General features: G+C 32.6%; 1 protein-coding gene across 1 annotated transcript in view; it reads left to right on the forward strand.

The window, feature by feature from the left end:
* PCDH15 (protocadherin related 15) overlaps positions 1 to 23,602 on the forward strand; it is a 2,229,510-nt gene that overhangs the window by 1,738,360 nt on the left and 467,548 nt on the right. The window contains exons 13-14 of the mRNA XM_074297067.1: positions 1,275 to 1,383; positions 11,440 to 11,552. Of these exons, the coding sequence (XP_074153168.1) occupies positions 1,275 to 1,383; positions 11,440 to 11,552 (222 nt within the window). The remainder of the gene's footprint in view (positions 1 to 1,274; positions 1,384 to 11,439; positions 11,553 to 23,602) is intronic.

The following is a 23,602-nucleotide window of genomic DNA, read 5'->3' on the forward strand; positions in this document are numbered from 1 at the left end:
TCATGGGAAAAAGAGAACTGATTATGAAATCCTTCATTCTAGCATTAAACCCAGGGTGACCCTAGATCCACAATGCAATCTTTGGGGCATCCAGTCATATAAGAGGCCCCTTAAAAGGCTGACCAAGAGTCAAAGAACTTTGTGGGTATTCATGTATTCAGAACTCATCATACCCAAGTATTTAATTTTACTAAATTTACTAAAGACACAACTTAAAGGCATTTAATGAAATAACATCATTATAAAACATCACCACCATTCCAAACCCTAGGCACACTGTCACAGATAGATATATGTGAAATGAATAGAAATAGTGGATTTTTGTAGGGCTACTTGTAGAGAAATGAGAAACATAAGCATAGCATTCACTAGTCAAGGTTAAGAAATAGACAAAAGCTTGCTGTACCACTTTTAGTTTCATTTTTCCCTTTTGTAAAATGGGATAATAGCATTTGTAGTATCAATCACCTTGAATTCTTAAGTGCTGAAGAATGAGGTTTTGAATATTTTAATACAATTAGTAAGCATTTACAATGTATTTTTATGTGTTAAACACTAAGCTAGCCACTTTTTCTGGTACAAGATAGACGTGAGACATAATATTAAAGTTGGAAAAACAGAAATAAGATTAGGGGTTGGCGACCTTGGCACCTCCATAATATGGATGCTGTTGGAAGAACTTACCAAAGGGAAAAAGGAGTGGATGATATATAGTGAGGAAAGTATATCGGATATTATTATTATTTTTAACTACTATTTGGGAAATAAAGCAACTTAACCAGGGTCACAACATATAAATATGTGTTGGTCGGATTTGTACTTGCTTCCCCAATTTTACATCTAAGCCAACAGCCTTTTTCTGTGGTGCCCAAATCTCCATAGGATCATGATTTTTTTTTTTAATTAAGCACCAATGTACATTAGTTATAAAGAGGGAAGTATTTGTGCTGTTAAATCTCTTTTACATCCATTATATCATTCTATCAAAACTATAGTTTTAATGGTATGGAAACATTAATAAAGACTGCCTACATCAATAGAAAATCAATCTGTTCCTAATTTAGGGGATAAATCAGAGGTTTGGAGAAGCTGTTATTTGTTCACTTTCAATAGCCAGTAACTATTAAAGAAGATACTTGAACCCAGAACTTCTTAACAACATGCCCAACACTATGCATACTTTCACCCTCTATCTGACATAGAAACTTAGGCATTAAAGTGTTTTGGTATATTTAATGAATCACCTAAATTAATCTTTCTGAATTTTATTTTAGGAAGAACTGAACCCCATCATTGTCACTCCCCCAATCCAAGCCATTGATCAGGACCGGGACATCCAGCCACCTTCTGATCGACCTGGGATCCTCTATTCCATCCTTGTGGGTTCGTATCTACTAATTTTTTTGTTATGTTTCCATCAGTGAATGGCTGGAATCAGACATAGTATAACAAGATCTTTTTTTTTAATAATATTTTTAAAATTTTCAAAATATATGCAAAATAGTTTTCAATAGTCACTCTTGCAAAACCTTGCATTCTAAATTTCTCTCCCTCCCTTCTCCCTCCCGTCTCCCCTAGTCAGCAAGTAATCCAATATATGTTAAACATGAAATTCTTCTAAACATATTTACATATTCATCATGCTGCACAAGAAAAATCAGATCAAATGGGAAGAAACAAAATGAGAAAGAAAAAAGCAAACAAACAAACAGCAGCAATAACAGAAAGTAAAAATTCTATGTTGTGATCCACACTCAGTTCCCACAATCCTCTTGCTGGATGCAAATGATTCTCTCCATCACAAGGGTACTGGAATCGGCCTGAATCACTTTGCTGTTGAAAAGAGCCCTGTGCATCAGAATTGATCATCACATAATCTTGTTGTTGCTGTGTACAATGTTCTCTTGATTTTACTCATTTCACTTAGCATGTAAGTTTATGTTTATGTAATTTTCTTCAGATCTTTCTGAAATCATTCTGCTGATCCAATCACATAAGAGTTTTTTTTTTTTTTTTTAAAGAAGCCACTTGAACCATGGAGAGAAGAACTAAAATTCAATATCTGTGATTTTGTTTAACATTTCTGAATATTTCTAGACCATTTTTGACATTTGTATCTATTTCAAAATTTCTCTAGCTTCAAAATAGTATTGGAGATCAAATTCAGAGTGGCCCTGTTATAGTTTTATGTAGCATTGGGCCTAAGGAAAAATGGGAAGAAAAAATGGAGGTGAGATAAAAGGGAGAGACATTTTTTTAAAATAAGTTTTTTTTTCCCTGCACATGATCTATCTTAGCTTTATTAAAATAATTAATTCATTTGCAGAGTGATAGACATCAATTTCAAGAGTATTTCTTGATTGCCATGTAACACAATAAACTGTTCATTTATAACAGTGGAGACATAAAGGAGAATAATGATAAAATGTAATCTCTCTCTCTCTCTCTCTCTCTCTCTCTCTCTCTCTCTCTCTCTCTCTCTCTCCATATGTATATATATATTTGTATATATATATACATATTTTGTGTATATATATATATATAAAATCAATTCAAAATCTAAAAATTCCTTAGCCTTCTCTGGGATCAGCTCTAGATAATCCTTCTAAAAGCTATTAAAGGAAACATTTAAATTAACTCCAATTTTAACAAAACTCATGCTATTTTATTGTACACTTCAGCTATTGTTTTCTCTGTGTCCTAAGACAGACTTTTTGTAAAGGTCTTTCTCTATGTGTGTCTTGTCTGTGTTTCTCTGTGGGTTTCCCTCTCTCTGTCTCTGTTTTTCTTTGTCTCTATGTATGTCTCTCTGCCTCTGTCTCTCTGTCTCTTTCTCTCTCTGTCTGTCTCTCTGATCCTGTCTCTCTCTGTCTCTGTCTCACTGTCTCTTTTTTTCCTCTCTCCCTTCCTCTCCCACCTTTCTCTGTCACTCAGCATCACAAGCATTCAAATTTTAAGTAACGGATCAGATTGGTGTACTTTGATAGCAGGCTTTAGAAAAACACATGATATAATTGTCCTTAATTTCATTGAATGTGCTTCTTTATAGGAGTCACAGAGCATATTAGCATCTACAGAATCTTATGCAAGCTTTCTTCTTCTATCTGTATAAAGAGAATGCTAATTGTCCCAAAAGTATACCTGATGAGTATCAGATTATACCACTTTTTTGAACTATTCTTAGATCAGAGCCAAGACTAAGGTGAGCTAAATTGGGGCTTTTCTCCAGGTAACAATATTTGGAAGATACTAGAATTATATGTACTCTTTAAACAAGTAGAAACAACAGAGAATAATATCTAATTTTTGTTTGATTTTGTTTTCCTTACTGATAATATAAACTCCATAATCCAGTTTTTAGCAGGTGAACATATTCAAAGAGGGAAGCTAGGAAGCTTACTGGATAGAGAACCAACATGGAAGCAGGAACACCAGAGTTTAAATATGGCCTCAGACAGCATCTAATTGTGTGACCTTGGGCAAGTCACCTAACCATGTTTGCTTCAGTTTCCTCATCTGCAAAATGAATAAGAGAAAGAAATGGCAAATCACTCCATTATCTTTGCCAAGAAAATGCCAAATAGGATCACAAAGAGCTAGAGCATGACTGGAAGAAATAAATCAAAAACAATAAAAGAAACCAAGGCTACTGTTTATTTTTAGTTAGCATGCAATCTAACTGTGTTGTGACTTTGCAACTTACTTTTTTGAGTATAAGTGTCTCAGTTAAATAATGAAATTGATAGTGATAAATTGCTCTCAGTGCCTGTTCTGGAGATACATTAGTGAAGAATTTTCAGGTTATATATAATGATTTGAATGTTGCTTGGGTAGATAGAGAAGATATTATTAACTTAATCAATTTATGATTTTTGTGTACCTACTATATTCAATTTAAACGCAGTCTATGTTTACTATTAATATCACAAATTACAATGAATAACACCAAATTAAATTGTTTCTCTATTATGGGCTATTCATATTTGCAAAATAACAAAAAAATTAAGTGAAGAATAAAAAATTCCTCAAAACATCAAGTAAAAAGTTGATATTGATTTTTATTACAGCAATTTTTGTGATATTGGCCTTTGGGGAACTGAATTCTTGATATTGTTCTTTCTGGAAGCTTGAGATTTTTTTTGCTTGCTTTTTTTCCTTTTTTATGTTTGCTTTTGAGAGGTTTATTTTGTAGTCTGTATTTTCCAATAAAAAGATAACTTGAACTACTATTAGTAAAGTTCTTTGTTCATTGTCCACATTCTAGGAAAGAGAGCTTCTTCTTGGATCTATCAATGTGTAATCCTAAATTAGATTTAAAATCAGTTGTGATACAGGCTGATTCTATAGACAGGCCATGATGAAATGAAAGTCTAAACCAAATCCTCTTGTTATAAAATAGGTAGGTTATAGAATAGGTTACAGATTAGGCTATATTCTATAGGCTATAGAATACATTATAGATTTGAGGGAATTTTGAACTGAATCTCTGGGTCTTGAGCTATCCTAGTATATCTATTCCAAAGAAATACTCAGTCAACAGTATTTTTCTGTTTGCTCTAAAGAGTAAAAAAAACTTTTCTAGTAAGATGTCTTCTTGCATAGACACTGCTTGGGTAATATATACTAAATTATTCACACCTGAGATATTCAATACAGAAAATGATGCAGATTTTTTTTTTACTTTCTTGGCTTTTCTACATCTATAACGTTCTTTTCTGGAAGTGATTATGAACTCTATGGAAAAACAGTAGGATAGCTTGTAGTGTTTGGACAAATGGTAGAGATATATTGGAGATTCTCAGTGAGATTACTAATATAAAGGTGAACAAATAGTTCAAAGAATGATCTCTCCATTCATCTAACCATCAGCCTAATTCAGGCCTTTTTCTCCTCTTAGATGAATTTTTGGAGTATATTTCTCATTAGTTTTCTTTACTCAAGGCTCATTTTTATGATCCCCTTAAGAAGGTCCCAAATGATATGTCTAAAATATATGTTTGATCCTCTCTTTTTAAATGCTTTCTGCTCAAATGGTTTCTGTGGTTTCTTACTACCTCTGAGATGAAATAGAAACCTCTCAGCTTGTAACTTCAAGTCCTTTCTATTATATAGACTAATTTCATGTTATTCCCCCATGCTTCATTCAGCATAGCCTATTTTCTCTTCCCTTTTACATTTTATCACCATACCCTTTTATCACCGTGCTTTTGAGCATATAGCCCCCTGCAGGAAATGAGTTTCCTTTCACCTTCTTCTATTCTAATGGCTATTTCTTTCAGGGTTCATTTCAAATCCTACTTCTTACCATGATCGCCTTTTCTCATTCCTATCCTAAACAGTCATTTTTGTCCTTCCCATTAATTTGTATTTGGGAGTCATCTGCATGAAGAGAATAATTGTACCCATGGAAACAGATGTAAATTTCAAGGGGGGAAATGTAGAGCACCCACAATTGAACCTTTAAGAGCAACCACCCTTAGAAGAAATTTTGAAATAAAGTAAACAGAGAAAATTGTGAGACACACAGGAGAAAGAAGAGAAAAATATCACAGAAGCTAAAGAGACATCCAGGACAAAGGGATAATAAATGAAAAATATTGAGGCATCAGGGAATATTAAATATAATAAATAAATGAAAAAGAATATATTAAGCACTTACTATATTCCAACATTATTCTAATTTCTACAGACAAAATCTGGGCTTCAAACTTAGTATATTTATATAGGATTGAGGCTCTAGTCCATAATTGTAGAATTGGTAAAAAGTTAATAGAGAATACAACTTTTGCTTTCTGCTTTGAGAGAAGACCTAAACAGATTTAAGTTCAAGAGAGGGGAGCATCAGTCATATAAAAGAATCAAGGTCTTAACATGATCCTAACATCTTGGGTGAAATCAAAGATTTTCCTTCTCTGATGAGCAGAGATATCTCTTTGCAGTAGATAAGCTCAGGCAATCTCAGTGTTATTTGGTTCATTCAAATTTGTATGACTTCTGATATCTGTTTGGTTTTGGGATTAACAGTTTTACTAACTTTTCACTATTCATGATGTTCTTTTCTGTAACAAGAATTTGATGAGAAAAGGTCAAGCCTTTAGATATAAGTTTAGAGTACCCCTTCCTTTTAAAGAAATAGTTCCTAGGAAAGAAATTTGGTGGAAAGGGAATTAGAAGGATAAGAACAGATTAAGATAATTCTACTTCAGTATCCCTCTCTTAGAAGAGCAGAGTTTTCAGATGTCAGTATCTGGCTTCTCTCTAAGAAGGAATCAAAGTTTCCCTTGGAGAGGAGTGAAATAGATTTCTATTTATACCTTTCTTTGATTCATATTTGAACAAGTCCATATGGACAACATATATCTATCTATCTATCTATATCTATAGATAGATAGATAGATAGATAGATAGATAGATAGATAGATAGATAGATAGATATAGATATAGATGTATATATATGTAGATATATATCTATAGATATAGATATAGATATCTATCTACATATCTATCTGTCTATCTATCTATCTATATCTATCTATCTATATATATATACATGTAGCCACACATTAGAAAAATATAAAACAAAAAAAGTCCCTTCCCTTAAGGAGTTTATATTTTAATAGGGAAATACAATACATATTAGAATTTATTATCCATGAAAGAGGAGTTTGTTCTGAGAAGCTGTAAGGAATGCTTATTGGAACTGTTGTGGAGTAAATTAACACAACTCTTCTGGGAAGGATGGCAGAATTAATCCTATCACGGTTCTTCCTAACAACCCTGAGAAAAAGTTTTTATCAGATTTCAAAGTTGAGAAGTGAAAGGAATGAAAGTGAGTGGAAGCAGGAAGGTGTTTGGAAGTGATAATCAGAAGAGATATAGAATGTTATCTGGAAAGGACAAAAGAAGGCTTTCTAAAGACAGAGAAACTGACAATTTTTAGAGGGAGCAGAAAAGAAGCTATTACTTATGGAAAATCAGAAGATGAGAGATAAAAAAATGGAATAATGGATGAGGCTGAGTCAGAGAACAACACAGGGGATGAGGTTAAGTTCAAACAGAAGTAATAATAATGCAAGAACAATAATCTTCCCCTATCTTATAGTCTGGCAAAATGGGGAGACAGATAACTAGAGAAATATTGAGGTGATGGATGGATGGAGATAAGGAAACTTAAAAAAACTTCACTTTTCTTACTAAAATAGAAGATGATAATATTTATTTTGGACTTGGCACATGGGAAAGAGTGGTACAATAAGTGCTGTGGGAAGTATGAGAAGTAACTAGGGCAGGAAAAAAAAAAAAAAAAAAAAGATTGCTGTAACAACCATAAGGATCCATTTAAGATTAGATAACCCACATTTATACTAGACCATATTTTCTCAAGCAATGATCAGAATCTCAGGAGTAGTAGAACAGAAAAATGATGGAGGAAGATTTGGAGGAACTAGAGGTAGTAGTAGTAGTAGTAGTAGTAGTAGTAGTAGTAGTAGAGGAGGAAGAAGAGGAGGAGGAGGAGCAGTAATAGAAACAGTAGTAGAAGTAGTAGTAATAGCAATAATGATAACAAAATTGTCAACCATATTCATATATATATATATATATATGACTTTAAATTTTACTAAGCCCTTTACATGTGTTTTTGCATTTGATCTTCACAAAGACCTATAAGATAGATATTATTTGTTTACCTGTTTTACAGATGAGGACACCTGTCAAGATTTCATGTGAAAGCAACGAAAGATTAGGTAGAATGAAGCAATTGAGGAGATGGAAGAATAGACATTTTTTGAACTGAGGGGGGAAATGTCAAGGTTTAGGAGCATGGATTCAGCGTGCTTATAGGGCAGGAAACTTTGTCAAGTCCTAGTGACTGCAGCGGCTGCTATCTGCCTATTCTGGACAGATTGAGTAGAAAGTTGGAGCATAATTCCTATAGATCTTAGTGGTTACCATTATGTACTTGGGAGGCTCTTGTCTCTTTATATCCCTTACATTTCCTCAGTTTAAAAGGAATATAGAGAGTTCCTGCACAGAGTGATTGGATTAGTGAAAGGAACCTTCTAGGAGACGAGATTTGAATCCTGATAACTAGTCTATGGCATTTACAAGTGCCACTGAAATATCATTTAGCCTCAGTCACATTTTTCTTTAAAAGCCTTTTCATCTGCCTTTCTTTAGTGTTCTAAGGAGTACATTAAGACCACGTGTATTTTTCACGCTGTTGGTAATATTGAGTGCTATCCCCTGCAATATAATGGATAATCCATCAACGTTCCCCAGTGATTGAATGCACTTCTCCAAATGTTTATTAGTCATTGCTTGCAATTGATAAAAGGTGAGAGGGCCAGTGCAAATCTGCACTTGAATTTAGCACTCTTGCTAAAAATATTGTACCATGGGAGCCATTCTGCTCAGATAAAAGCTAACAATAATGTATTATAAGTTATATACTTATGGAAACTGGGTGTAGATCACAGAGGTGAAAGATGTATTAGAGACCATGAAGATTACTTCACACCAGAACTAGAATCTTGTCTATAACAACCTGACTAGTGAACAGGCAAGTAGGAGACTTTCCAGAGAATACCATTTTGGGACAAATTTCAATAAACATGAATTAAATAGAAACAATCATTTCTTCTTTGTGAGTATAGGTGCTAATTTTACAACAATGTATGCTAATCTAAAATAGAACAAACTTATCTTATCTATTCATCCATCTATCCATCCATGCAGTTACCAAGTCCTGTCCCTCTTGACAAAAAAGCTTGCCATTATCCTCTGATCGAATGAGGAAATCTTATAAGTACATATACGACACACTTTTCAGTCATATTCTAATAGAAATCTAAGCTTTTCAAATAAGAAGAAGCTTTGTAGCTGTGTAATAACAGAAAAAGTATAATAAAAATTATAATAAAATTAATTTTAAAAGTTAAATTAAAAATATTCATGAGTCATATTACTGTGTGCAGAGGCCATAACAGAAACTTAATGTTGACATATGTGAGGTAAACAATCATCTCATTCTTTTTTTTTAATGTATTTTATGGGAATCTCAATTGTAGAAACTATATTCATCTTTTGGTCACACAAATATTTCACAAAGAATTTAGAATTAATTCACAATAGCTTTTGTGTCAATTAAACTACTAAACTTTCCTTGACATTATTAATAGACTGCAGAAGGGAAATGATAAAAATAGATTATGTATCATATGATTTATCACTACCCAAATAATTTTGCAGATTCAAGGACCTATGTGAGTGCTAAGAGTGGCCCAAAGATATATACAATCACTAATCCTGTCCATGAGAAGTCTTATTATCCATAATAGAAAGACTTGACATTTTTAATAGGCAAAATAGAATAAATCAAAATGGTTTGACTTCTATCTTTTTTAACCCACCTCTGAATCTATAGTAATTGTTTATTAAATAATTGTTGAGCAGAATTGAATAAAATGCTGATAAAATGGAATAATTTTATTATATTGTTTTATTCTAATTATTACTCTTATTATAAGAATATTATATAATGATATATAATATTCTTATAAGAATATAGTAATATATAATATACAATAATATATATTATTATAATTCTTCTTATAATAATAATAGAATAATATATAGTGTTATATATAATAATATATAAGATTATAATTCTTATTATAATAAGAGCTAGTATTTATATAGTGCTCTGTTTACAAGGTACTTTGCAGATATAATCTCTTTTCCTATTTACAACTCTATGAAACATGCTATTATTATTCTCTTTTTACAGATAAGGAAATAGAAACTGAAAAAAGCTCAAAGACTTGCCCAATGCCATATGGCTAGTCAATATCTGAAACAGAATTAAGCTCAGTTCTTTCTGATTCTTGGGGCACCATGCTTAATCTATCCTATGACTCTGTCTTCTATCAGACTCTTCTTAAATCTCAGATCACTGTTTGCACAATAGCTGTCCTGGAATACAGCAGAAGAGAGCAGATTTTTTTTAAACAATTTATTGACAAATATTTCTAATCCTACAGAAACTGTGTGTCCAATGGGGTGACCTGTATAAAATCAAAATAAGCTGACTATAATTAGCATTAACCATGTGTCTTTACAAGTAAAACATTAGAAATTCACAGCTAATAAACGTCCTGAAAAAGTTAATCAACCAAAAGGGACCGCAAACTCTTCTCTCCTTCAGGAGGACTCTAAAACTTCTTTCCCGAAATTTTTAATTACAAACTGGCTTCCCTCCAAGAGGCTAGAAAACCCTTCTGGTTACCTGGGAAACAGGTTAATTTATGGTTATTCTCTGGCTTTGGACATTGTGGAATATGTAAGAAGCCACAATCTGTCTTAGTTACATGCTGCTAATGACTTCAACAAGAAAGACTTTTTTTTTTTTTATTCTTCATGGAGCAAAAACAACTTCTGATTTGTGGTATCATGCCAATTTAATTCTCAAGGAAGGGAAGTCCAAATTGATTTTCCCTTGAATGTCCAGAATAAATATGGCAGTCCTGGCATTCAGGGTAGCAGGAAGGTTTGTCACTAGGCTGGAGTTGCCCCAAATTCAGCCATCTTACCTCATTTTATAAAAAGAGATTTGGCTTCTATTTATCTAAAATGCAGGGAAGTGAGATTCATCTTTTGATTTCTTGGGCAGTGGTCCACTAGTTATGGTGGTCAGCACTCTTGCTGTAACATGCAGTCTTAGAAAACTGCTGAGGGTGCAATCATCTTGGACTGCCTGTATGTGTGAGAAATAAAAATGGAGAAAAAGAGAAGAAAAGGGAAAAGAAGAGAGGAGAGGAGAGAGATAACCCCAAATACATAGCCTGATTGACTTATAGATAGGAGAAATCTATCCATAAACTATTACCATAGGATCATAGATCTTAGACTTGGAAGGGTTCTCAGATGCCATCAAATCTAACCTCCTCCATATAGACAGATAAATAGATAGATAGATAGATAGATAGATAGATCAGACAGACAGATAATTTTTCCAATAGACAATAAATATTAAGTGGAGGGTTTGAACCCTGCCTCCAGAGTCAGGACATTTCTCCTCTGCCATACAGAACTTCATACAATGAAGACATATTGAGCCTCTTAACACTTAATTCTTCTGGTAAATCTTCAGATTCATGTGAGAATATGTATCAAACTCACGTCTTCATTGCAATAATATTAACAAAAAGTAAAGCAAAAAACACCACCAAAAAAAGTTTACTTTGGCATTTTGCACTTAAGGTGATGAGCTGCCCATGATGTAGGTTTCTCCAGGCTTCTTTGTTTTCTAAATTTGATTTACTAAGGCCATCTTGATTTTACTTTTCAAGTAGTTAATGAATGAAATCAAAAGGTAAATCTGATTCTGATATTACTGATTTTGATCAATTATATGTTCACCTCTCAATGTCTTTTCTGCAGGGACTCCTGAAGATTATCCCCAGTATTTCCATATGCATCCAAGGACTGCAGAGCTCAGCCTCCTGCAGCCTGTAAACAGGGATTTCTACCAGAAATTTGATTTGGTGATTAAGGTAATTTTCATTCGACTCTCATTTCCTTTTGCTTGCAGAGTGCTTAGTAATAGAGTCTCTGGGGATATGGGAAGATATGTCTATCTTAAAAAACATCATTTGGGGAGCCAAGTCAATAACTTGTAAAAGAAAACAATGTAGACTCTAAGATTCTTAATTGTGTCTTATTCCATTAAAATAATATATGCTATTTGAACAAAAACATTTGCCAAACTATTTATGCCTAATGAAAATATCTGAATGTAAATTCCTTATGTAAATATAATGAGGGCTATAACAGGTATCATATATCCTATCTTTTACCATCCTGAACAAATTCCTTCTCAGAGGATGATGAATAACACTCAGAACACAAGAGGCTAATTATGTACAATGTAAAAATATATATGACTTTATACTGTACTCGTTTCTGTGATTTATTTATCTTATTTTCCATCTTTGTTTTTATTATTGTTTCTCCAGGAAGCTAGATCCATTTGTCTATTAAGATAGTTATTTGATTTATTCCTAATGATTTGCCTCATGTTGAAAAATATTCATGGACATGAAAGTCTTTTAGAATTATGGCAGATTACATTTATTATCATAAATTACTCTTGGAATTATTTTAATATACATTTTGACTGAAAAAAAGCATATTCAACGTGGAGACACAATTACTAGTAATTGTTTGAGGTTCAGTGGGACCTCTCCCTTCTTTGTTTTTGTAATTGGATTCAACCATACATATATTAAATACCTACAGTTCACTTAATAAATCTTCAAACAAATCCTACACATAAGAATTTGCCTATTTTGTCATCAATGTCTTGCTTTCCAGGGCTGAATGAATATCAGCCTTTTAATTACAAACATGTAAACTGACTTTTTCTTCAAACCCAGCCTCATTTGCTTACTAGTTTTGCTGACCCCCAAGAAGTCATTTAACATTTGCCTACCTCAATTGCCTCAACCATGAAATGGGAATAATAATAGCACCTCAGAATTTTTATGAGTAGAAAATGAAATAATATTTATAAATATAAATATATTATTATAAAATGCTTAGTTAACTTTAAACTACTATATAAAAACTAGGCATTGAGTATATAAATATCTATGCCATTGAGAAAATTTCACTAAATAATTTTTTTAAAAGTTTAACTTTCAAAGGGATGGTAATAGACATTTACTGGATGACATTGTCATTAAGTAAGTGTGCATTATGGGAAAATGTAATTTAATCACATAATCTTAGAACAAAAAGGGATTTCTGAGTCTAGCTTATTGCTAAAAGAGAATGAGCAAAATATTCCTTTTATAATGTATCTCATAAGTATCCTTTGCCTTATTACATCCAAAGAGGGAAATCTGATTCCCCTTAAGGAAGTTTTGAATTTTTCTATAGTGCTATCTCTACTTCTTTCCTTTATTCTTGATCTTACCTTCATGAGCCATAGAATACAAAGGTAATCCCTCTTTCAGATGATAGATACCTCCTTACCTACTTGAAGACAGCTGTTTTTCCCCATCTGTATCTTCTCTTGTTGAAGCGAAACACACTAAGTTCCTTCACTTTCTCCTCATATGACGTTGATTTAAGTTTCTTCACCAACTTAATTGCTCTCTTCTTGGCATTCTCCAGCTTACCAAAATCCTTCCTCAAATATGGCACCTAACTATAAAGAAGAATAATTGAAATTTGGAACAATTTGTGCTGCTCTATCTATCTGTCACTGAGTAAATACTCAGTGATCTGTGCATTTATCATCTAACCACTCATTTATCCATTCATCTGTTTATATATTTCTCTTTTTACTCATTTGTTTACTTTCTTATGTATCTATTTCATTGTTTGATATTTCTTCATTCACTTTCATACGTTATTTTCATCTGGGTTTTCTTAAATACCAAGTGAGTATTGATTTTACAACATTTTTCTTAGGATTTCAAAATTGCTAATAAAGTCCATCTGTATTTTGTAGAATATGCAATATGGGAAATAGTCCAAAGGAGTCCCTTAGCAGGAAAAAATTTGAAAACCACTTATCTAAGCTATTGAAGAAAAAATTTTTTTATCAAATATGAAGAAATAATTAAACAGACTGTCCCTTCTACTTTAAACATGTGCAGTCTAAATACCTACTATATGCCAAATGCTGAGAGACAATGGAAAAAAGGACTATTTTCCTGTTCTCTGAAAATTATATCATGATGGAAGAACAAATAAGCAAGCCTTGTGACCATTTTTTTGCTATATTCTTTGTTTTTCTCATGGAAATGTTTAGAAGTGTTCTGATATCGCCCTTTTAAGGCCATGTCTAAACAAAATTTTCATTTCATTGGATCTTAAATTTAGAGCAAAAAGCCTCCTTATTACTGTAAGGATGTATGTATTAGAGGCAAAATTGAATTGTGATTATAAATGGAAATGACTTATCAAAGTCATAAAATGGACGAAAAAAGATTTAAATACTATTTTTTTGTTGCCAAATAATGCAATTCTTTTTTCATTACCATTCTGTATCAGAGAACAGAATTAAAGTTTTACAAGTAAATTGGACTTTAGATATTATGTAGTCCAGCCTCCAACATATAAACAATGAGGAAACAAACCCATAGAGGTAAACTGATGACCCAAATCACATGGCTATGTAGGAAATGCAGCCAAGATGGGATATCACATTCATTTTTTTTTTTTTTTTTTTTTTTTTTTGAGGCTGGGGTTAAGTGACTTGCCCAGGGTCACACAACTAGGAAGTGTTAAGTGTCTGAGATCAAATTTGAACTCGGGTCCTCCTGAATTCAAGGCTGGGATATCACATTCTTGAACCTAGTTCTTTTTCTCTTTCACAATCCATCTATTAGGTTACCAACTCACAGGATATAGGATAAAGAGTTCTGAGTACAGTCAGAGATCCTGGTTTCAAATCCTACTCATCATATCAACCACACAGTTACTTTAGTTTCTGGGTTTCAGTTTCTTAATCTAAAAAATGAAGAATTGGAACCAGATGGTCTTTGACATCCAAGTTTTTCAAATCCTAGATCAACAGACCTAATTTAGTTGTGGAACTGGGATTACTAGGTCCATTTCTTTTAGACAAAATTCATTGTTGTTCAATTATTCCATTCATGTGTGACTCTTCACAAGCCCCTTTTCTTGACAAAGATATTGGAGTGGTTTTCCCATTTCCTTCTCCAGCTCATTCTACATATCAGAAAATTTAATTAACAGGGTTAAATGACTTGTGCGGATAGCAAGTGTCTGAGGCTAAATTTGAATTCAGGAAAATTCATTTTCCTGACTCCATGCGTGATAACTTTTCGACTGCCTTCCCCTTATATTACACCAAATAAAACTCTTCATGATAGTTTGCGTAACCTAATCCCAATGTTAGATTTCTCATTTTCTTGCTAACTATTAGACCTTCATTGCCATTAAATGATAAAGCCTCAAATCTGCCTCTTTTTACTGATTGCCATTCTCTTTGGAGTCTTACTGTTCCTTGTGCCAGGGGAATCAAGTTCTTCCTAACAAATCGTTTCCTAATCCTGACAACTAAGACATGAAATCTTTATTTTTTTTCAATGACTTGTTCTGGTGTACCTGAGAATAGTAACTCAGTTTATCAATTATGAAAAATCCATTATCACAGGCCATAGATAATGTAGTTTAATGTTTTAATAACAATTTTTGTTATTAATGGAAGTTTTTACAGGCATTATTAGATTCAAATTACTGTGTTTTGTGTGCAGTCAAGGGGATAATAAGCAGAGGTATCAATCTGAAAGAATAATAATGCGCCACCTGCTTGAATAATAGCTGAGCTGCTCACTATTGTTTGGGGGTCCATTCAGCCTCTACAATTTGGCACTTCTCCTCTAGCATGTCTTTATTATTTTTTCTTCTCTTTTTAAAATTTTATAATGCTGGGGCATCCATTGGCTTTAAAAGTTGTTATTGGATTTGATCCCAATTTTTGGATAGGGAAAATCATACTGAAGTGTTTGTTTTGGGACTTTGAAGAAGTTCTCCTTGAATGATGGTGCTGTCTTAACAGCTGGAACACCTCACCCATTAGAATTTTCTTATTTTCATTTTTGCTTCTGCCAGGGGTTCTCCTATAACCTGCCAAATGGAAATAGAAAATGATTCTAAGAAACAACTCCAGTAGCTAAACTTATTTCTTTTTTTAAAAATAAAAAATAATGCAAATGACTAAAGCATACTTTTATTCTGTTTCATCCTCATTTGAGCACCAGGAAAATAGAACAGCCAAACTCTAACTGCTGTAATGAAGGCAAATAAACAATCAAACAAAAATATTCAAAATGAGATTGTCTTTTAAAATGTAATATTGGAACATATGTGTTTTGGGTAAAGAGAAATAAGACATATCCTGCTTATACAAAGGTAACTGAATATATTGGAAAAGAACACTAAACTAGATTACAACTCACTTCTGATCATTAGTATACATGGGATGATTAGAAAATCATTTAAGCTATTTGTGCCTCAATTTCCTCATCTGTAAAGTAAGAATTATAATTATATATACATATATATGCATATATATACATATATATATAATCTCACAGGGCTGTTGGAAAAAGCAAATGAAATTGTATGTTTAATGGACTTCATTAAATCACTATATAGAGATATGTATATGTATATACATATAAAGCATTTATTAAGTATATACTATGTAGATATAATCTACATATATTAGATGAGAGTGCTGATGATTTAACAAGGATTAAAAAGTAAAGACCTTTTTAGAACCAAATCATTGCAAGTTGGGTCCTTTACATAAAAACTAAAATAACTATGGATTTCATTATTTGTACCATGTTTTGTTTATCATCAATGGAGTTATGCTTTTGATACAAAAGAGCTAAAACACTTATTTTTAAAATAAATTGAAATGGGCATCTTTTTCTCAAATCTACCATGTCTATCCTGTAGCTCTGAATGTGATTGTATTTTTGATCTTAAGCTCCTTGATTCTTTCACTAATAGCCAGGGTCACGGTGAAATCATGAACATGAAGAATTCACCATTGCTCTGATTTTTCATGGTAATAGAAATGGTAACATGAAGAATATGAAACCTGTTGTCCATTTTTATGCAATCATGGAAACATTGATTATGAAGAACGCCTCTAAATTGAATATTTTTTTTTTCTCAATGATTTAAACAAGGAGGCTTCAGTCAGTCAAATGAATTTAAGTATTACTTCCAAAAATTGTATTCCCAAACATAAACAAAATCAATACCCATAATTCAACATCCTAGTTGTCAAAATTATCTAATTACTTTATTAATATTATATAGTATATTATTGCTGATCATATTTAATTTTTAAATTAATTATTTTAATGATCCATATTTTCCCCTTAAATAAGATATCATTTTAGCACTAATATATTATATGCTACAAGTCCTCTATGACATAATCTCTGAAGAATTGAATACCCCAAGGCTATTAGAAACATTCAATGTGGTTGCACTAGGCTAAAAATCATTATAAACTAGGAATCGTGAAAGAAAAAAAATTAAGATGTGTAGACTTTTATTTAAAAAAAAATGTATTGAGCTTAGCAGATGGATCCCTGAAAATGAGCTATATATTATCTATTCAAGAGTAAATGAAGAAAGTCGCCATGATCCTGGGTAGACATCTGATAGAACACTAATAGAGGGCATGGATAACATGCTTTCTTGATGTGCAGAGACAAGTTGTAGCTCTTGTAATTGAGGGAATACAGCACAGGGATAAAATCACAGATATTAATATATTAAAGTCAAAGCTTAAAATCGATTATGTATTTCTTCCTTAATCCCTCAAATTCAATTTTTCTTCATCTTTTATAGTTGTATAATTTATAGGATGATTCTACTCCAAAGCTTAAAATTGAAGATATAAGTTTGTTGATTCAAATCCATATTAGATGGACTATTGAGGGTGACCTGCAATTTGTGGGCATATATCGTATTTTTTTTTAGATTAATTGAGTATGTACTCACAATTAGCTTGACAACTTTACTTATTTTCAGTGGGCCTTAGAAAAATGATACTGGTCTATATGTGTCATTCATCTGATTCAACATGACAAGGTTTTCTTTCTTGATATGTTAATATTAAAATAAATAACATGTTGACCTTCTTTAAACTATTTCTCATTCCCACTTTGAATTAAGATTCACACAAGCTTAGGTCCTAGAGGTAAAAGTATAAGTGACTTTATTTCTTCCCACTACTCATACACCCTCATTGATGTGTGTCACATTAACAATAGATTGATAGACCTGAATTAGCTGTTAGGACACATTGTAGAGCTATAGGAAAACTTCTTAAAACATGCTTTATACATAGTGATTAAATTCTGGACTTTCTGGACCTATATCAATTGAAATAGGGAGGGGAACTTCCTCCCTTATAATAATGACAGCCACTATCAATATTCCACTTCAAAATGCACATACATGTAATGTGCAATCTTCTATTAGTATCTGTATTTCTAATCTTACTGATAGAGAAAATGATATTGTGCAATTATTTTTTCAATAGTATTTTATTTTTCTAAATACATGTAAAGATAATTTTCAACATCATTCTTGTAAGGTTACATGTTCTAAATTGTTATCCTCTCCTCCCTTCCCTCCCCAAGGCAGCAAGTAATTTGATATATGTTATACATATTAAAAATATTTCCATATTTATCATGTTGTGTCAGAAAAATAAGGGGAGAAAAACATGAGAAAGAAAAAAAATAAACAAATTTAAAAATGCTATGCTTTAATCCACATTCAGTCTTCATAGTTCTTTCTCTGGATGCAGATGGAATTTTCCATCCTGAATCTATTGAAACTTTCCTGAATCACTGTATTGTTGAGAAGCTGATGATTATATAATCTTGTTACTATGTACAATATTCTCTTGGTTTCACTTTATTCATCATCAGTTCATGTAAGTCTTCCTAGACTTTTCTGAAATTGGCCTGCTCATCATTTCTTATAGAACAATAATATTCTATCACATTCATATATAATTATTTAGCCATTCTCCAACTGATGGCATCTATGCAATTTCAAATTCCTTGCCACTACAAAAAAAGCTGCTACAAACATTTTTGCACATATAGGTTCTTTTCCCTGTTAATCCTGCAATTATGTTATGTTTTTAAATCTCAAAATTGTCAACAGTACAAAGACAAAAACAAGGAAAAGTGATACTATTAAGTGAGCAAATAAAAGAAAAAAATTCTAGATCTAAATAGCTGGAAGGGTCTTTAGAGACTATGGAATCTAAGTCTCTCAATCTATAGATGAAGAAATTGAGGTAGTTAGAGGTAGAGTGACTTGTAAACAGTTAAAAGCCTTTATTTTAAGATTCCTCTAACTTCAGAATCATACTGTCTCCCTGCCTATCATGTAGAATGGGCTTTAGTATTTAATGTGAACAATATAATGCTACAGTATTTTTATGGATTTCTTATTTTATGAATATGACTATTTACAACAAACCTTCAGCTCACTGGTGATTCTTATCTATATTATTCTATCTGTTGCCCAAAGAATATCTGTTCAACATGCTCTGACCTCTAGACTTTTTGACATTTTGTGGATACTTATGCAAACACTCATGTTCTCATTTATTATCACTTGGTTTTCTTTAATGTCATTATTTTCTATATTGTTGTTATGATTTCATTAGTTTAGGAAACTCCCACTGAGGAAGTCCATATATAATTTCTGTTTCTTTTTTTTTTTTCTTTTTTTTCTTTTTCTTTTTTTTTTGTCATTTTTCACTTTGTAAAGTTGCTTGGGACACGGAGTTTAAGTTATAAAATTCTAGTCAAATGCCTTTTAAATATATATTTTTTAATTTCTTGAATGGATTAATCACTGGGGTACTAGGGACATAAAGACAAAATTAAACTATATATAAATATATATATATATATATATATATATATATATATATATATATATATATATATATATATATATATATATATATATATATATATATATGTGTGTGTGTGTGTGTATAAAAAAACAATACCCTTTATTTTTGTGGGGAAGATCCAAAGATGCAGGAAACCTGGAACAACCTCCTGTAGAAAGTAACGAAGGAGCTTAGCTTTGAAGAGAGCCAAGGGGGTCCTAAGGTTGTTAGACCATTTGTTGTGGGCACGTTTCCTTAAATAATATACCCTAAATCCCCAGCTCTATGTGGAGCCTCTAAATAGTCCTTAGAGACATATGTGGTTTTGATTATTCTGATCCAAGAGTTCCATGATGGATACACTTACAACAATATTGGGAGAAAATTAGTTTAGAAAAGTTGCACTCTAGTGTCAGGGATCACGTCAGAATCACAGATAATGTTGCTAAATCTCCTCAATATTATACCATTTCCTTCCTCTCTTCTGTTCAAAACTCCCATTTTTTATCTTCAGGGTGTATCTAAAATATCCATAATAATGGACGAAAGTAGGGGAATGGAAAAAGTACTTGTAATAAAAAAAAAAAAAAAAATCATCAGATCTGTTAAATATCCATGGAATAGCCAATAAATATTTGCCTTGTTGCATTTATTTTCCCCAGTTGATACAAATTTCAGAGAGTTTAAAGCTTTTTCTTTGAGTAGCCCAACTACTGTAGTTACTTGAAAGGTTATTAGATCTATAAAAGAAAGAAAAAATACCATTCTGAACATCTCTAGTATTTTTTGCTATGCTGATGCATTCTATTTCTAAGCACATTTTCTCCATGGGGCCATTGGCTACTCTGCGAATGAGAAGTACTTTTTATGAAAAAAGAACGGCCATTGAAACAGTGGATTTCAGGGTGCTACCTGCTTATTGAAGCAAAAATTACTTGTGAATAGTTAATTAAGGAACCAAGGAAGTTGGAGATTGGGAAGTTTTTTTGTTTTTGTTTTTTTTTTTTTTGTTTTTGTTTTTGAAAATAAGGCAAGCTGTTTCATAATATTAAACTATTACATGTCAAATCTTTAACAGCATCTTGATCTTGAAAAAAAAAACAACTTTTAAATAAAAATATTTGTCTCATGGAATACTGTACTATTTTTTCTTTTAATTAGTTAAAGGTAAACTTTTGTAACTATTAAGCACAGGAAATAGATTGAGAAAATTCTAAATAGGAGACTGCTAAATTTAAAAGGAAAAGGAGACCATTTATATATTCATTCAACAAACACTTAGTAAACATTGAATATTTGCAATTGCAGAAATACCTTAGCATATTTGGCTGGATAGAACCTCTATGGCAAATTTTTGAAATGTTAAAGAACAAGGATTCACCAGAATAGGCAAATAGGAATGGATTGACATTTGCCTTATTGGCAAAAAACATACCTAGCCAATAGGTCACAAAACCATTTATTTGAGTGTTTGTTTATGCACTTAGGGAAACAAAGAGAAAAATACCTACCTTCAAAATGTTTATATTTGGAATGGTTTGCCATTGGAAGGTTCCATCCACCTTATACTTCTGCTTCGTAGCAGTTCTCTGGTTTGTTGCAGGGCTAGATTTGTAAACTCAGTGTCTAAGGTAAATAAAATAGTATATCACTGATTGCCCAGGACTGTCTGAATCATCTCCCTGCCCTAAGAGAGATTTTTATTTTCTTCTTTAAATCACTCAATATTCCTTTAGAGATTCTAGTGTCAGTTCATATCTCAAACCCTAAGAAAGAAAGAGATTTTTATTATCAGATAGTAGAGGGAGATCCTAAGGATTATATTTTCATTGCAATGCATTGCCAGAAATATTGCTATTGAAGTCCCATTCTCACTAAGACGTACAGATGAAATATCTTTCTTTGCCAAGTTTTCTAAACATTTTCCCTTGAAAGCTCGTATGTCAATGTTACAACATTGTCACAGTACAATTATTATCTGGTGGTAGATCTTGATTTGTATTGGAGGGTGAAGATAGCTTTGACTCTGCCAAGTCAAAAAAGTGCTAATTGTTGTCAGTTCTTTCCTGAACACTTGTACCTTCTCTAATATACCAAAATATACAATATAAAAACTATTTTTGAATGGGAAAAGTAGCAACATTTTTTTTTAACTTTTGCTGAGGCAATTGGTGTTAAGTGATTTGCCCAGGGTTGTAGCTTGCTGTTGTCTCCAGAAGCTGCCGATTGCTCTCTGGGAGGAGATCTGCCATGTCAACTCAAATCTCTTGGACAGATTCTTCTTCCTGTAGAGAACCACTGTCTCCAGACAGTTGCTGTTAACTCTGTTCCAGAGAAGTGATTTCCCTTCCTGCAGAGAGCTGCCTCAAGTCTGGTCTAGAGCAGAGACTCCCTTTTCCTCCAAAGCTGCCCTCTTTTATCCTACCAGAGAATGGGCATGGGATAATGCATGGGCTTCTGGGAAAAATTACTTCAACCAATGAACTTGCTCCTCCTAAGCATGCAAGCTCTTCCCCAGGAATTCACAAGTCAAACTCCCAGGAAAGGCTGGAACTAGAAAATCCTTAAGTACCGACTTAGCACTTAGTAAAAACCTAATATCTCATTATCTCATTAGCACTTAGTAAGAACCTAACACAGGGTCACACAGCTAGGAAGTTTCTGAGGTCAGATTTGAACTCAGGTCCACCTGACTTCAGGACTGGGGCTCTATCCACAGTGCCACCTAGCTGCCTTTAGATTAGTAAATTTCAAAGAAATTTTGATCATTCAATAATCATAAACAATTAATAAGTTCCTGCCATTTGCATGGTACTATTTTGGTCACTAAATATACAAAGATAAAGATTAGTTTCTGCTTTTGGAGATTTTGTATCCTATCAAAGGGATAACATATACATATATTATATGTAACATATTTATAAAATAAAGTAATTTAGGAGGGTAATAAAACACAGGTAGCTTCTAGGAAGGAACAATTTCTGGTGAGATTAGGCTCTCCCTTAGTATACTTTCTAATTAATATTATTCTCACAAAATTCATGCCTACACACTGTAATTTCTTGATAAATCTTTATCTCAGGTAACTCGAGACTGATCTAGAAGGTTAATTCCAAAGGTAAATCCTTTCTCCTTGTGCATAAATGTTGAGAGGTCCACAAAATTTAGATACTGCAAATTTAGTATATAAGGAAGCTGGGACTGTTACACACCAAGAGACAAAGATATATGCTTCCCTGACCTTTTAAGAAATTGGAATCCTCCACCCCTTCACCTAAAATAGAAAAGAACAAATTCAAGTCAAATAAATGAAACCCATTTTTACTAAGCTACATGATCTCAGATTGGAGAAGAATCGATATCTATCCTTTTATAGTATGTTTTTTTCTCATTGGATACAGCCATTGAAGGAATCACAGAAAGATTGAGAAGCTGTAGTGAGGAAGGTTGAACCTTTGTTCCATAATCCTTTTGTAAAGTCCTCCTATCTAATGAGCATATGATTCATGTTAACCCAGATAGAGAATTTTCGCCTATGTTCCAATGTCTCTTCAAGGCATCCCCATTAATCACCACATCTTTTCTGGAAATAGGCTCACCAACATCTTCCATTTGGGAAAAATGCCCATGTGGTAATCTCCATTGCAAATTCAATAAGTGTGTGTACTTTGTAGAGTTTATACATGGATGTATTTGTATACTGCATAACACACACACGCACACACACAACACACACACACACACACACGCACACACATATACACACACACATACTGTACCATGCCTTTTTAAGCTCTCTTATAGGTTACTCTATTCAAACCTAAACACCACTGGTGAGGTATTGGAGAATATCTAAAGGAAACCTACCAATTTCCACCTGCAGCTTTACTTGCTTTCCACTCCACAGAATACTTATACTAGTACCACCAAGCAGACCCTTTCCAGTTTATTTTTAGTTTACTGTTTACTTTTCCCCACTAGATTGTAATCTTGAGAGCAGATACCATTCTTTTTTTGATTTGTATTCCCAATACCTACTATAGTTGCTGGCACATAGTAGGTACTTTGTAGATGCTTACTGATTTGAACCAACATCTTAAAGTGTCATGTTAT

Source organism: Sminthopsis crassicaudata, chromosome 2 (genome assembly GCF_048593235.1).
Source record: "Sminthopsis crassicaudata isolate SCR6 chromosome 2, ASM4859323v1, whole genome shotgun sequence".
Lineage (NCBI taxonomy): Eukaryota > Metazoa > Chordata > Mammalia > Dasyuromorphia > Dasyuridae > Sminthopsis > Sminthopsis crassicaudata.